The sequence below is a fragment of the Solanum tuberosum genome, unplaced genomic scaffold, assembly GCF_000226075.1.
Source record: "Solanum tuberosum cultivar DM 1-3 516 R44 unplaced genomic scaffold, SolTub_3.0 scf00369, whole genome shotgun sequence".
Taxonomy (NCBI): Eukaryota; Viridiplantae; Streptophyta; class Magnoliopsida; order Solanales; family Solanaceae; genus Solanum; species Solanum tuberosum.
The window spans coordinates 32,689-45,542 of record NW_006239297.1 but is presented as its reverse complement, the minus strand read 5'-3'; the positions used below and the strand labels follow the sequence as shown (position 1 = coordinate 45,542).

Genomic DNA, 12,854 nt, shown 5'->3' with positions numbered 1-12,854 from the left:
ATGGGTGATTTACGAGGATTTTTTTTCAATGATTCTTTGATGAATCCTTTGTACATGAGATATTCTTATATAGAGTTTCTATGAATAATTAAGCTGTGGAAAAATTGGAAGAAGCAAATCAAATCAATTTTTACCAATCTAAATGGAAGTTGTTAGCACTCAAATGGAAAGGAATAATGCTTAAGATTTCAAAAATGATTCTTCCAAAATCAAGCAAAGGGAATAAAAAGTTGGTGGGATTATTAAATTACCAATTGTTTCAAAATTGAAGGTTTGCAAAAAAAAAAACAAGCAAATCAAGCTATGCTCTTATTTTATTTAAAATTCAACTTTGGGGACTAGTGTGACACTCTAAGTTTTGGTGCCCAGATTTGTATTCAAATCTATTGTGGAAGTTTATTTGAACTTAAAATTCATACAACTTAGTCTCATTTATTTGTTTATCCTTCTCACGAGAATCCTTCATATCGTCCCTCAGGTGGATTGAAATAATAAAAGTCCTTAGGTGCACATCGAAATAAGGTTGCACATGAATGTACCATGCAACTTGTTTCATCATAAGAAATTGAGTCAAGCAAATGTCTTGCGAGTGATATTATTGTATTCCAATACTTCAAGTCTCGCAATCAAGTGTCGATAAACCTACACTTCAACAAGGCTTGAAGTAGGGAGAATCTGTAGACACACAAATTTTATTGGATTTAATTTATACGAAATTTGGATTAAATTCATGTTTATTTGGTTGAATGATTAATTTGGGCTTTACAAATAAATAAGTTCATTTTTATTAAATTCAAGTCCAAGGTTCATTTCACCTTGAAGCCCAAACCCATGCCACATGTCACAATGACTAGGCATTCAAGACCAACAAGGTGATGCCACGTGTCCAAATGAGGTGGTAGTCACAGTCAAATGCAAGAACCAATCACAATCCACCAAGTATCGAAATGACATCCTTTGGCCAATCATAAGCAACCTTGTCCACCCTCTACAACTATAAATAGAGGATAGACATGAGATTCTAAGGGGAATTCGAAGAAAACTCTTCAACAAACATTCTGCAAGGACTGGAGAAAACTACAACACCAACTACATTTCTCTTTGAAGAGTGGTCAACAGAGTTCTTCCCGGAGATCGACCTGAAACGACGAAGTGTTTCCCGATGTTCCTGAAGAAAATACATCTCAAGGAGGTCTACATCATCCAATGATTCGAGAAGTACGCTACTGAAGACCCTTGAATCTTGAAGAAGTTTAGGAGAGAAGAATCAAGAGAATAACATGATTGTACTCACAAATTCATCAATAACAAAATCACATTTTTCTTTTATTTATTTTGATTGAAGTTAATTTTCAGCGCTACGAAACTTTATTGCGAACACTAACTGCTTAGGATTTTTGACAGTTGTGATTGATTTTAAATTCAAAAAACTAACTGATTAGAATATTGAAAAAACATGTTCTTTGTTGCCTACATTTTAGTGAAAATATTATCTGCTATTAAAAAGGAGCCCTCAACATGGTTTGTTGAATTTAAAGTTGGAATAAATATAGTAAAGCTAAAATGCAAATATTTTTGAGCACTCACAACCAAACAATTGATTTGCAAATTATATTATTATTATTATTATTATTATTTATTATTATTATTATTAACTGAATATAAAACTCAAAATATTCAATATTTTTTTTTTCAAAATTCAATACTTTTTTAATTGTTAAAAGAAACTTCAAATGTGGATTTATAATTTGAAGATATCTAATTAGTTGTAATAATATAAAAAATATTATATTTTATGGTGCTAACATGTAGTACTTTTCACTTCTCCTATTATATATATTGATAGATTTTTATACCAAAGTACAATAGTAGTGGCTCAATTAATCAAAATTCAAAAGGTATAGGGAAGCTGCTAAACAATTATTTGAAAAGAAAAACAAGAAAGAGGAAAAAGAAAAGTTTCACGTGAAATAATTATAATTGAGAAAAGAGGTATTCCCGCTTTCTCAATCTATGTGCCATTTTTTATTTTCATTTTTTGAGACTTAAATCGTTTAAATTTGATTGACAATTTGCTTATATAATCTTTAAAATTTTTGAAATGAAATTTATATATTTGTAAACTACGTAAAAAATATTATAAATTACAATAATTGATAATTCAAAATATTTTTGAAAAACTTAGTGTCAAAAATAGATTTACTTTAATATAGAAATTAAAAAAGTACCACATAAAATGAGAGGGAGCAAATAAAAAAATATTCATGTCTGTAGTGTACGTGTTATCTAGCGATAGATAGTTCTGGAAAAATCATTCCACGCAAGGGAGTATTTAGATCGAAAGAGAGTCATCATTTTTCAACCTGACATGTCCAGAAGTTGAGAAGCAAATAGCAATCATTGTTTGTTTTAGTTTTCTTTCCTTCTTTCTTCCCTCAAAGGAGGTTCAAAGTTTCTTCTTCTTTTAATGGAGTAATAAGGTGAGTTTTCTTTCAAAGGTCTAATTAGCTCCTTCCTTGTTCGTTGCTTTTATTTTTATGGTAATTTTTGTTCAATTTTTTGAAACTTCGATCACTCATTAAATTTTGGTTGATTGCTTATATTACCAATTTATGAGATTGACTTTGACTCCCTTTCAAATTTGCCCCCTTTTCCTTGTTCAGATTCACAAGTTCCCTTTGCCTTGTTCACATTCAGAAACAACTACTCCTATTTGAGTTACTTATTCTCTAGCCAATTATATATAAGAAGAAAGTTTTACTAATATACTTGTATAAATACATACTATGGAAATGAAGCAGAAAATTACCCCAAAAATCTTCTTTTTTCGTTTCTACTTATCAACGGCAGCTGCTGGCAGTTTCCACTTTCATACAACCTGCAGTTGTGTGACTCAACTTTTAGCACGCTCGCATCTCTTTGGGGACAACAATATAATATGTATGCGGTAGACTTAGCTGGACTAATGTGATTATGGTGACCAAATAAGCTATAATCTTCGAGACAATACTTATGTTTGTCTCAAATGTATTATACTCCTTTAATTTCATCATCAGCTTAACTACTTTTCGTTGTTGTTCAAGTGTGAGGCTGTAATTCAGTACGTATAAGTTGACGATTCTATGGGTATTTGGCTTATTATTAATTAGATGCATTCATTCATGCAAAAGATTCTTTACTTCATTCCCCACAAATTCAACTATTGAGATGATTAAATGTGTGCTTTTGTTACTCTTAATTCCCTCTGCAGTTAATTGTCAAACATCACCTACTCGCGTGCGCGGAAGAAGATGACAGTGACACCTAACATCTCCATCAATGATGGCAACCTCATTGTCCATGGCAAGACCATACTCAAGGGTGTCCCTGACAACATTATCTTGACTCCTGGATCTGGGGTGGGGCTTCTTACTGGTGCATTTATTGGAGCAACAGCTTCAGAGAGCAAATGCTTGCATCTGTTCCCTGTTGGGGTCTTAGAGTAAGCACTATTGCACTATTGCCTTCTTTCACTATTGCGCGATAACCATGCTAAACTAATTTTATAATTTATCATAACATTGATATATGGATTTTGATTTGGTGAATAGTAAGCTAATTGGTTGTGCTACTAATTCCACTCCTTTATTACGAGAACAAATTGATTATGGGTAGGATCGATGTAATGTGACCTTACGCTCATGAAGTCCATCTTTGGTGGTGAAGTACTTTCTTCATTGTTTAAATTTCTTACATCATGCTTAGAGGATGAAGGTTGACTTGAGCAATGGCATGCAGAAGTACCACACGTTTATCATATTTCAGAAGATCACAGGGTATTGAGTTGCAGAAGAGTGAAACGTGATAAGCATATCAGAATGCTACTCCTTTTATAAAAAAATCAATACTTTTTTGTTATCTATTTTTATAGGGATACTCGGTTCATGTGTTTATTCCGTTTCAAGCTGTGGTGGATGACTCAGAGAATGGGGACATGTGGAAATGATATTCCTTTGGAGACCCAGTTCATGCTTGTGGAGAGCAAAGACACCACCGAGGGTGAGCGTGACGATGCCCCAATTATTTACACGGTCTTCCTCCCTCTACTTGAGGGACAGTTTCGTGCTGTTCTTCAAGGCAATGAGATGAACGAAATGGAGATTTGCCTTGAAAGTGGTGAGTTTCCATCTAGGCTCTAGCAATCGGGAAATTGATAAATGCTATACATTCATCTCAATTCAGTAGACTTCTTGCATCCATTTTTGCTTTACCTTTTGAGGCTACATGCAAAAGTACGCTGCTATGTGGGTGTTCTGGGAGACAAAGTCGTCTCTTTGTGGACCAAGTCTTTGGTTTAGCCTTTTAGGTCTCTCTGGGTACAACATTTCTCGTTTTACGCACTGTTTTCTCCTCTGTTATGAACAAAGCTGTGCAAATAATCCTTCAGGATAAGCTGCAAGTCCTATTTCCTATTTCCAAAAATTGAGGCTATATTAACCTGTTGGGCTGGACCTATAGCTATAAATGTTATATTGAGCAAGAAATGTCAATGCTGACCGAGTTGCTAATAATCTCATGTAGATCATCAATGGCAGGCAAGAAAGTAGTATAAACGTAAAAGAACCAATACGTCTTGTATGCGTTATTTTTGCAGGAGATAATGCTGTTAAAACCAACCAAGGGCTTTATCTTGTCTACATGAATGCTGGGACCAATCCCTTTGAAGTCATTACACAGGCTGTGAAGTAAGCTCCAACTTCATGAGATCTTTTTGATTTGAATCACAAAATAACTGTAGTATGTTTGCAGTGTGAAGTAGTTGTTGAATAATGTCATTGGTACTCGACTAGCAAGACTCCAACTAGAAGTTTTTCTAGACTGTGTAAATAATGTGTTTTGTTCCCTCCCCTCTCAACAGATCTGTTGAGCAACACTTGCAAACTTTTCATCACAGAGAGAAGAAGAAGGTAAATAGTTGCTTCCTTAGTTATTTATTTATTGTGAAAGCTTGGTCGTCCCATTATCTGAAGCGGGCCTGTTAATATCCTCTGTTCGATATCATGTAGTTGCCCTCAATTATTGATTGGTTTGGTTGGTGCACATGGGATGCCTTTTACACTGATGTCACAGCAGAGGGTGTCGAGGATGGCCTCAACAGGTAACTTGGCTCTTTCTCAGTTTTTGTTTGGAGATGTCTTTCGGGTTGAACTAATTCATGTTAAATGCCTTTATGACAGCTTATCCAAGGGTGGTTTTCGCCCACGTTTCCTGATCATTGATGATGGTTGGCAACAGATTGGCAATGAAGTACCCAAGGACACTAATTGTGTAGTACAAGAAGGAGCACAGTGAGATTTCTTGCTATGTTTAATAATTATTTTACCGTAATTTGCAGATCTAGTAAATAAAATTGCATGTATGATCTCTCCCATGTTTGTTTTGTAGGTTTGCCAACAGGCTAACAGGAATTAAAGAAAACAAGAAGTTCCAAACAAAAGGCCTGAAGCATGTAGTGGAGGAAGCCAAGAAACAACATAGTGTCAAGTAAGTTTGCAACTTCCGATCGTTGTATTTTATAAAATGTCTAAAAATTGCACACACCACAATTCCTTTTTACTTAGTTTTCTGTTGAATTTAAAGGACGTCTCAGCACTTGAATCTTTTCCTCCTTTTCTCAAAGGATCTACTGGTAGTGAAGTGATACTTATCATTTTAAAGTTTATATTTTTCTATGTAGGTATGTATACGTATGGCATGCCCTAGCTGGTTACTGGGGTGGAGTACACCCTGCTGGTCCTGGGCTCGAGCACTATGACACTGCATTGGCGTACCCCATTCAGTCTCCTGGTGTGATGGGAAACCAACCTGACATTGTTATGGATAGTCTTGCAGTTCATGGCTTAGGTTTAGTGCACCCAAAAAAGGTCTTCAACTTTTATAATGAACTACATGCCTATCTGGCATCCTGTGGGGTTGATGGAGTCAAGGTTGATGTCCAGAACATCATTGAAACACTTGGTGCTGGCCATGGTGGTAGAGTATCCATCACGAGAAGCTATATCCAGGCCCTTGAAGCATCCATTGCTCAAAACTTTCCTGACAATGGATGCATTGCCTGCATGAATCACAACACTGATGGGCTCTACAGTTCTAAGCAAACCGCTCTAGTTAGAGCTTCTGATGATTATTATCCTCGTGATCCAGCTTCTCACACCATTCATATATCTTCTGTTTGCTACAACTCATTGTTCTTGGGAGAATTCATGCAACCAGATTGGGACATGTTCCACGTTAGTGTTTGACATCTAATTTACCTTTATTTATACTTGTTTTTGACGATTCAATGTTGGTGCGTGATGTTTGCATATGATAGTCAGTCAGTAATGAATGCATTAGATGTAAAATGAGGTAATTTAATAACTGAGATGTTTATTGCAGAGTCTTCACCCTACTGCAGAATATCATGCTGCAGCTAGAGCAGTTGGAGGATCACCAATTTATGTGAGGTAATTTTTGTCCTCGCGTCTGGTTCTTCCTCTTTCTTATTTTAACTTGGAACTGTTACCTAACCTTGTCTCTTTTTATATCATTCAGTGACAAACCTGGAAATCACAACTTCAAGCTTCTGAAGAAGCTTATCCTTCCTGATGGATCAGTACTTCGCGCTCAATTGCCTGGCAGACCTACTCGAGATTGCCTATTTGTTGATCCAGCAAGAGACGGGACAAGGTTTGCAATTCTCTCCTTATAGATATACTAGTGTCTAGGGAACGCACGTCTGTCCCTTATCATTATTATAGAACTTCTATAAATTTAAAAGGTTGAGTTATAAAATAGGAAATGTTGAAATTAACAATATTAATTTTATCATTTATATTTTATTCATTAGATAAAAATTTATGAAAGTGGGATACTGCATTTGCCACATATAAGAAATACGTGAAGGTAATTAAGATAATAGTCTTTAATGGTATTAATATATCAATGATTCTTGCTTGAAAAATTAATAAATGCATGTAAATGTCTTAAACTTCTGTAGTTCAGGACTTGATTTTTACTTTTCTCCTCCTTTTTTCTTTCCCTTACTGACATAATTTAATTTCTCATAATATCTTGCTCTTTCTAGTCAATATTGTTGGTTAATATCAGAAATACAAGATATTAGAAGGCAGAGAAGTAAGAAGAATATGAGCGGATAACTTTTATTGATGCCTGCAGGTTACATTTATAACACCTACAATGAAATAGAAAGCATTAAACACACGATTAGGAGATTCCCTAAATCACCAACTAACTTCTAAATAATAGGAATAGATGGCTAACAACTAATTGACTAAGTTTTATTTAATATAAAGAAGTAAAAATAAATTTACTGCAGTTCAAAAGTAAATTCCTAACACTCCTCCATGCTTTGAAAACTGCAAACTCCAATTCTCTATCTAAGAATCTCAAACTTGCAGAATTGGTAAAGACTTAGTGAATATATCAGCCAGTTGTTCTTCCGTCTTGCAATAGACCAGAGTTATATCTCCATCTTTTTGCACTGTTCTCGAGAAGAAAATCTTTATTTTGAAGTGCTTAGTTCTTCCATGAAATACATGATTGTGAGATATAGCTATTGCTTCTTCATTGTCCATGAACACTTCGATGCTTCCCGTCGGCTCTTGATTTAATAACGCTATCAAAGACACTTCATTCGATTCTAAGCGTCAACGATCGTTAGTTAGTAATATAACCCAACTAAATGAGTTGGGGTCGAATCCCACAGGGAGTGGTACGTGTTTAAGATTCAATAGCAAAGTACAAATATGTTCAAGTCAATCATAGGAGTAGATATTTACGAATAAAAGCATAATTCAACTTAGGGGATGACACAAGTGTCAAATAAAGGGGTTTTGGTTTTAACTATTAGCTACAACAACAACAAATAACACGAATTAACAAGTAATGAGATGGGTTCTTGGGATGCGATTGAATTATAGGCTAAGGTAGACAAATGGGTAATTGCAATTGTTAGTAAATAGCTGTAAATCAGTGAATAAGCTAAGACTTTAGTGGGGATAAACTTTCTCTCGAACAATTTACCCCGAATCAAGTTGGTTTCTCTCGAACACCAACAAGCAGCAAATAAGAACAACCTACGATTTAGTCCATTCACTCTACTCGAGCTGAATGTGTGGAAAATGATTTAGGATTCACTCTCTCGAGCTGAACTCACAAACCATCAATTCAGTAAATTTGGTTTTAAAACCTCTCTCTCGAGCAAGCCAAAAACACGAAGGTAGAGTCGCATTTGCAACTACAACCCTTTAAATTAAACCACAATTACTGATTGAAATCACTTCTAAATAGCATTTAAACTATCAATTAGCAATATCCATAAGCTAAATCAACCCATAATCACATAATCACACCCCAAAAATTGGGGTTTTAGCTAGACATCATAAAAAGATAGAAATCGTTACCAAATTGTGTTTCCATCAACTGGGTAAGATTAATTTCGTCTTTACAAAGGTCCAAGTTGAAGAATCTCAAAGACCCACTTCCAATTTCTCAAAAATGGAAAACTTCAATTCTTCAAAGCTAAGGAAAAGTTTGTTTCAAAACTCAGAGTTCCAACTCAAAAACTGATATTCTATATTCTAAAAACTCTAAAATGATCACTGATACTAAACTAAAATGTTCAAAAACGTATTTATAGTCGCCAAAAATATGTTGCGAAGGACCATTCGGCGCAGTAAGTCGGGATCGCCGATCAACTCGGTGATCCGCCCTTTGGTTAGTTCCATCGCCTTTTGCTTTGGCCTTCATCATCCTCAAGTTCTGTAACTTTGGGGGATCCAACACTGCATCGCGGAACCACTCGGCGGCACGCTGACCGCTCCTTTCTCTCGCCGACTTGATTTTTGCTTTCAGGGCTTGGCACAATGGAACTTTAGGCGAGATAATAGCCATTCAGCGACTCGCCCAATGGATTAGGCGATCAACAAGCCTTCTTTTCTTCGTTCCTTCGGCTGCCTTGTTCCTTTTTACCCATTAGTGTCCATACTTTGTTCCTCAATCCAAATACCTGGAAATCAAGGATTTTACATTAGTTATTGGCACAAAATAAGCATTTGAGGACACTAAATCTATCCAAATAAAGTCCTAAATGAGTCTAAATCGTGGACTCATCAGCTCCATATGCAGATCAACCAAAATTTTCTTTAGCCACAATGCTTGATTTACTGCTGCTGCAGCTGCTACAAACTCAGCCTTCGCTAGTAGATTGAGCCACAATATCTTGTTTCTTACAACTCCGTGAGGAAATTCCAGAACCAAGACTAAAACAATACCCTGTATTACTCTTTGCATCATCCTCAGAACCACCCCAATCACTGTTGAAGTACCCACAAAGCTTCACTCTTCTTAAACTTGACTCCATAGGTGATGGTTCCTTTGATGTATCACACAATTCTTTTGGATGCTTGCAAATGTACTTTCACTCAGACAATCCATGAACCTTGATAAAGCACTTACAACATACAATATATCGGGTCTTGTTGTTGTAAGACAAAAACAACCAATGAAACTTCTGAAGTACGTCACCTCCACCTTTTCGACTTCATCTTCTTTACTTAGTTTCTCTTTTTGGTTCATGGGAGTACTGATCTCTTTGATATTTTCCATTTTGAATTTCTTGAGAATTTCCTTTGAATACTTTTTCTGGCAAATGAAAAACTCATCTTTTCCTTGTGTAATTCCATTCCAAGGAAATATGTCATAAGACCAATATCAGACATTTCGAAAGCTTGCGTCATATCTTGCTTGAGCTCATCAATTAGCCTTTCATTGTTCCGTTAATCAAAAGGTTATCCACATAAAGAGAAACAACAAGAATGTCACTGCTGTTGCGTTTAACATATGATGTGAACTCTAAAAGACTCTTTTGAATATCAGGGTTGAGCAAATAAAGAATTGGATTGAAGCTGGTTGTCTGAAAAAATAAAAAAATACTCTTTACTTATAATTTTGTTAATAAATTAGTCTATGAATTTTATTTACTCATAATTTTTTATAATTAATTTTTAAAATTTTATAAATAAATTATAAGTATTAGTTCATTTGAATTTAAAATTTGATTACCTTTTATAAAATTTAAGCCTGTGGTAAATTCTTCAATTGAATACCTAAAAGAAATTGCTTATTGAGACATTAAACAAGCTTTTATTGTATTGTTAAATAATACTAATAATAATACTAATATTAATAATAATAATAATAATAATAATAATAATAATAATAATAATAATAATAATAATAATAATAATAATAATAATAATAATAATAATATAAAATGTATCCCATTAGAAGAGAAGAATATATTTTGATGAAAATATGAATAGTTGAGTGATATTGTGGTCCTAAAAGAAACAAAAGTGATATTATAGAGCAAATTCCCAAACATGAATGACTATTTAAGGAATTTACTCTTCCTTCTTCTTCCATGATCAATCAGCCATTTAAGTTTCAAAGCTTGATTTAAAATTTTGACGTAACGTGAATAGTTTTGAGCAAATTATTTATCAAAAGACTCGAAACATTGAGAGGATTTTTTATCTATAATTTGCTTGCGTCTGTGTAGGAGAGATTTTGAGTTGGTTGGAATTGAATAGTCGGTGTAGACATCATGTATAGTAAGTGAATACTTCATTTTGTAGTTAAACTATGTTTAATTTTTTGAGTGTATCATAATGTATAGTCAGTTTATATTTTCTATGACTTTTAGTTATTTTTAGGTAAATAAAAATACAACTTTATTTATTGCATATATTTGAAACTATCCCATAATATAATATGTTGAAAGACCTTTGAATTATCCAAGTTTAGATAGAGATGGCAAAACCTTAAGTTATAGGCTTGTAGCAATTAAGAGTCTTTATTAAATTAATGGTGATTTATTGTTAAAATTGCTTATTTAGTTTGTGTTCTCACTTACCGTGGTAATACTCCCTCGGTTCCTAATTAATTGTCCACTTTTGAATTGACATATCTATTAAGAAAACAATGATTGACATAATGAGTTTTACCATTTTATCCCTATTAATTATGAAGTAGATGAATTAAAAATTTAAGATTTTCAAGAAGTTCTACCTTTTTCAAAATTAATTAATTTTTGTTCTTTCTTGGTTTGTCAAAATGGACAAGTAAAAAAGGAAAATTGGACAAGTAATTAGGGACGGAGGTCGTAGACCCTCGCATGTAGCAGTTAAGAAACTTGATGGAAATTAAATGTTATAAATTGCTTATTACGTTTGTATTCTCATTGACCATGGTAATTTTGATTTGTTATTTTTTGGAAGGTAATTAAAATTTGATTTAGAGTAAGGGTAAAATGGTAATGAAATATTAAAACTTAACGTTGATGTTTTATGTTGGACAGCTTACTTAAAATATGGAACGTGAACAAATGCAGTGGTGTGGTTGGTGTATTTAACTGCCAAGGTGCTGGGTGGTGCAAGGCGAGAAAGAAGACACGTATTCATGATGCATCCCCAGGCACACTTACAACTTCAGTCCAAGCAACTGATGTTGAGACCATTGATTGGAATGGGGATTCTATAGCCTATTGCTTTACATCAGGTAAACCAATTCCTTAACATAGCCTATGACTCGTGTTAGGATTAGCAATTTATTACTGGTGTTAGAATTAGCAATTAACCCTTCATTAATTATATAGGGAAAGTGGTTTTCCTACCCAGAGTTGCTTCACTGCCTGTAACACTTAAAGTTCTTGAATATGAAGTATTCCACTTTTCTCCTGTCAAGGTAACACCTTTTTGTTAACTTGCTTCTTTAACACTTTTTTTTTACTAAAATAACTAGACATTTTTTATTATAAGTGTAGGAAGTTGTGAGAAACATATGTTTTGCTCCAATTGGGCTGATGGATATGATCAACAGTGGTGGTGCCATTGATCAGTATGAAGTACATTCTGATGATACAAGCCAATCTCCAACTGCAACAGTCTCACTCAAGGTCAGGGGATGTGGCCGCTTTGGCGTTTACATTTCCCAAATACCTCTCAAATGTTCAGTAGATGGTGCAGAAACCGTCTATAACTACAACAAAGAATATGGACTGCTGACTATGAATATCCCAGTTCCACAACAAGAGATGTACAAATGGAATATTGAAATTCAGGTCTAAGTAGACAGAAGAATCTATTGTAAGTGGCTGGCTGAAAGCTTTGTACGGTGCAGGATTTAGAATGAGTCCTGGGATTGAGTGAGTCTCCTCATCAACATTCTAGCGTCTCTGTAATAAAGCTATCTAGATAGTGTTGACTGTTGAATGTGAATACGGTGTTTTCAACCTTGTCCATCTTATATATATATATCCTACTATACTCTTTCATCTGTCATTTCTATAGAAATCTCACGTTAAGATTAGAGAGAAATCAAGGATTCTATTGATGAGTCCTGGGATTGAGTGAGTATCCACATCAACATTTTAGCGTCTCTGTAATAAAGCTATCTAGATAGTGTTGACTGTTGAATGTGAATACGGCGTTTTCGACGTTCTCCATCTTATATATATAGTGAAGTTCTCCATCTTATATTTATCCTACTATACTCTTTCATCTGTCATTTATGTAGAAATCTCACGTTAAGATTAGAGAGAAATCAAGGATTCTATTGATGATTAAAACTGTCAAGTACATGCTCCTTATATAGGAGGAGAACCCTACTATAATATAAATATATAATTTACCTGAGTATAGGTTTACTACTACTACTACAACAATTATAATAACTTATCTTAGTCTACTTTAGCTAGTATAAGACACAACAGTCTAGTCGACAAGTAGTATTTAGTAGCTTAGTCCTAGTGT

At 34.3% G+C, this 12,854-nt stretch overlaps 1 protein-coding gene across 2 annotated transcripts; it reads left to right on the top strand.

Annotated features, from left to right (window-relative positions):
• The first annotated feature begins 2,314 nt into the window (after nt 1-2,314).
• LOC102600756 (probable galactinol--sucrose galactosyltransferase 2) lies at nt 2,315-12,538 on the top strand. 2 transcript variants are annotated; one of them, XM_006361767.2, is made up of 14 exons: nt 2,315-2,480; nt 3,251-3,481; nt 3,911-4,155; nt 4,634-4,724; nt 4,898-4,946; nt 5,046-5,137; nt 5,217-5,327; nt 5,425-5,523; nt 5,717-6,269; nt 6,418-6,485; nt 6,574-6,708; nt 11,402-11,601; nt 11,699-11,787; nt 11,867-12,538. In XM_006361767.2, exons 2-14 carry the CDS (start codon nt 3,291-3,293, stop codon nt 12,167-12,169), a joined length of 2,226 nt encoding a protein of 741 aa, XP_006361829.1. In that variant the 5' UTR covers nt 2,315-2,480; nt 3,251-3,290; the 3' UTR covers nt 12,170-12,538. The 2 variants fall into 2 exon arrangements, with proteins under 2 accessions (XP_006361829.1, XP_006361830.1); XM_006361768.2 differs by having other exon boundaries at nt 2,315-2,540.
• Nucleotides 12,539-12,854: the final 316 nt, after the last annotated feature.

Bases quoted from the DNA above. Each gene is read 5' to 3' on its own strand.
- LOC102600756 (XM_006361767.2), top strand. From the start codon at position 3,291: ATGACAGTGACACCTAACATCTCCATCAATGATGGCAACCTCATTGTC. The intron at 5,524-5,716 runs GTAAGTTTGCAA...TTTTCTATGTAG, and splicing joins AAGAAACAACATAGTGTCAA to GTATGTATACGTATGGCATG. The intron at 6,709-11,401 runs GTTTGCAATTCT...TATGTTGGACAG, and splicing joins CCAGCAAGAGACGGGACAAG to CTTACTTAAAATATGGAACG.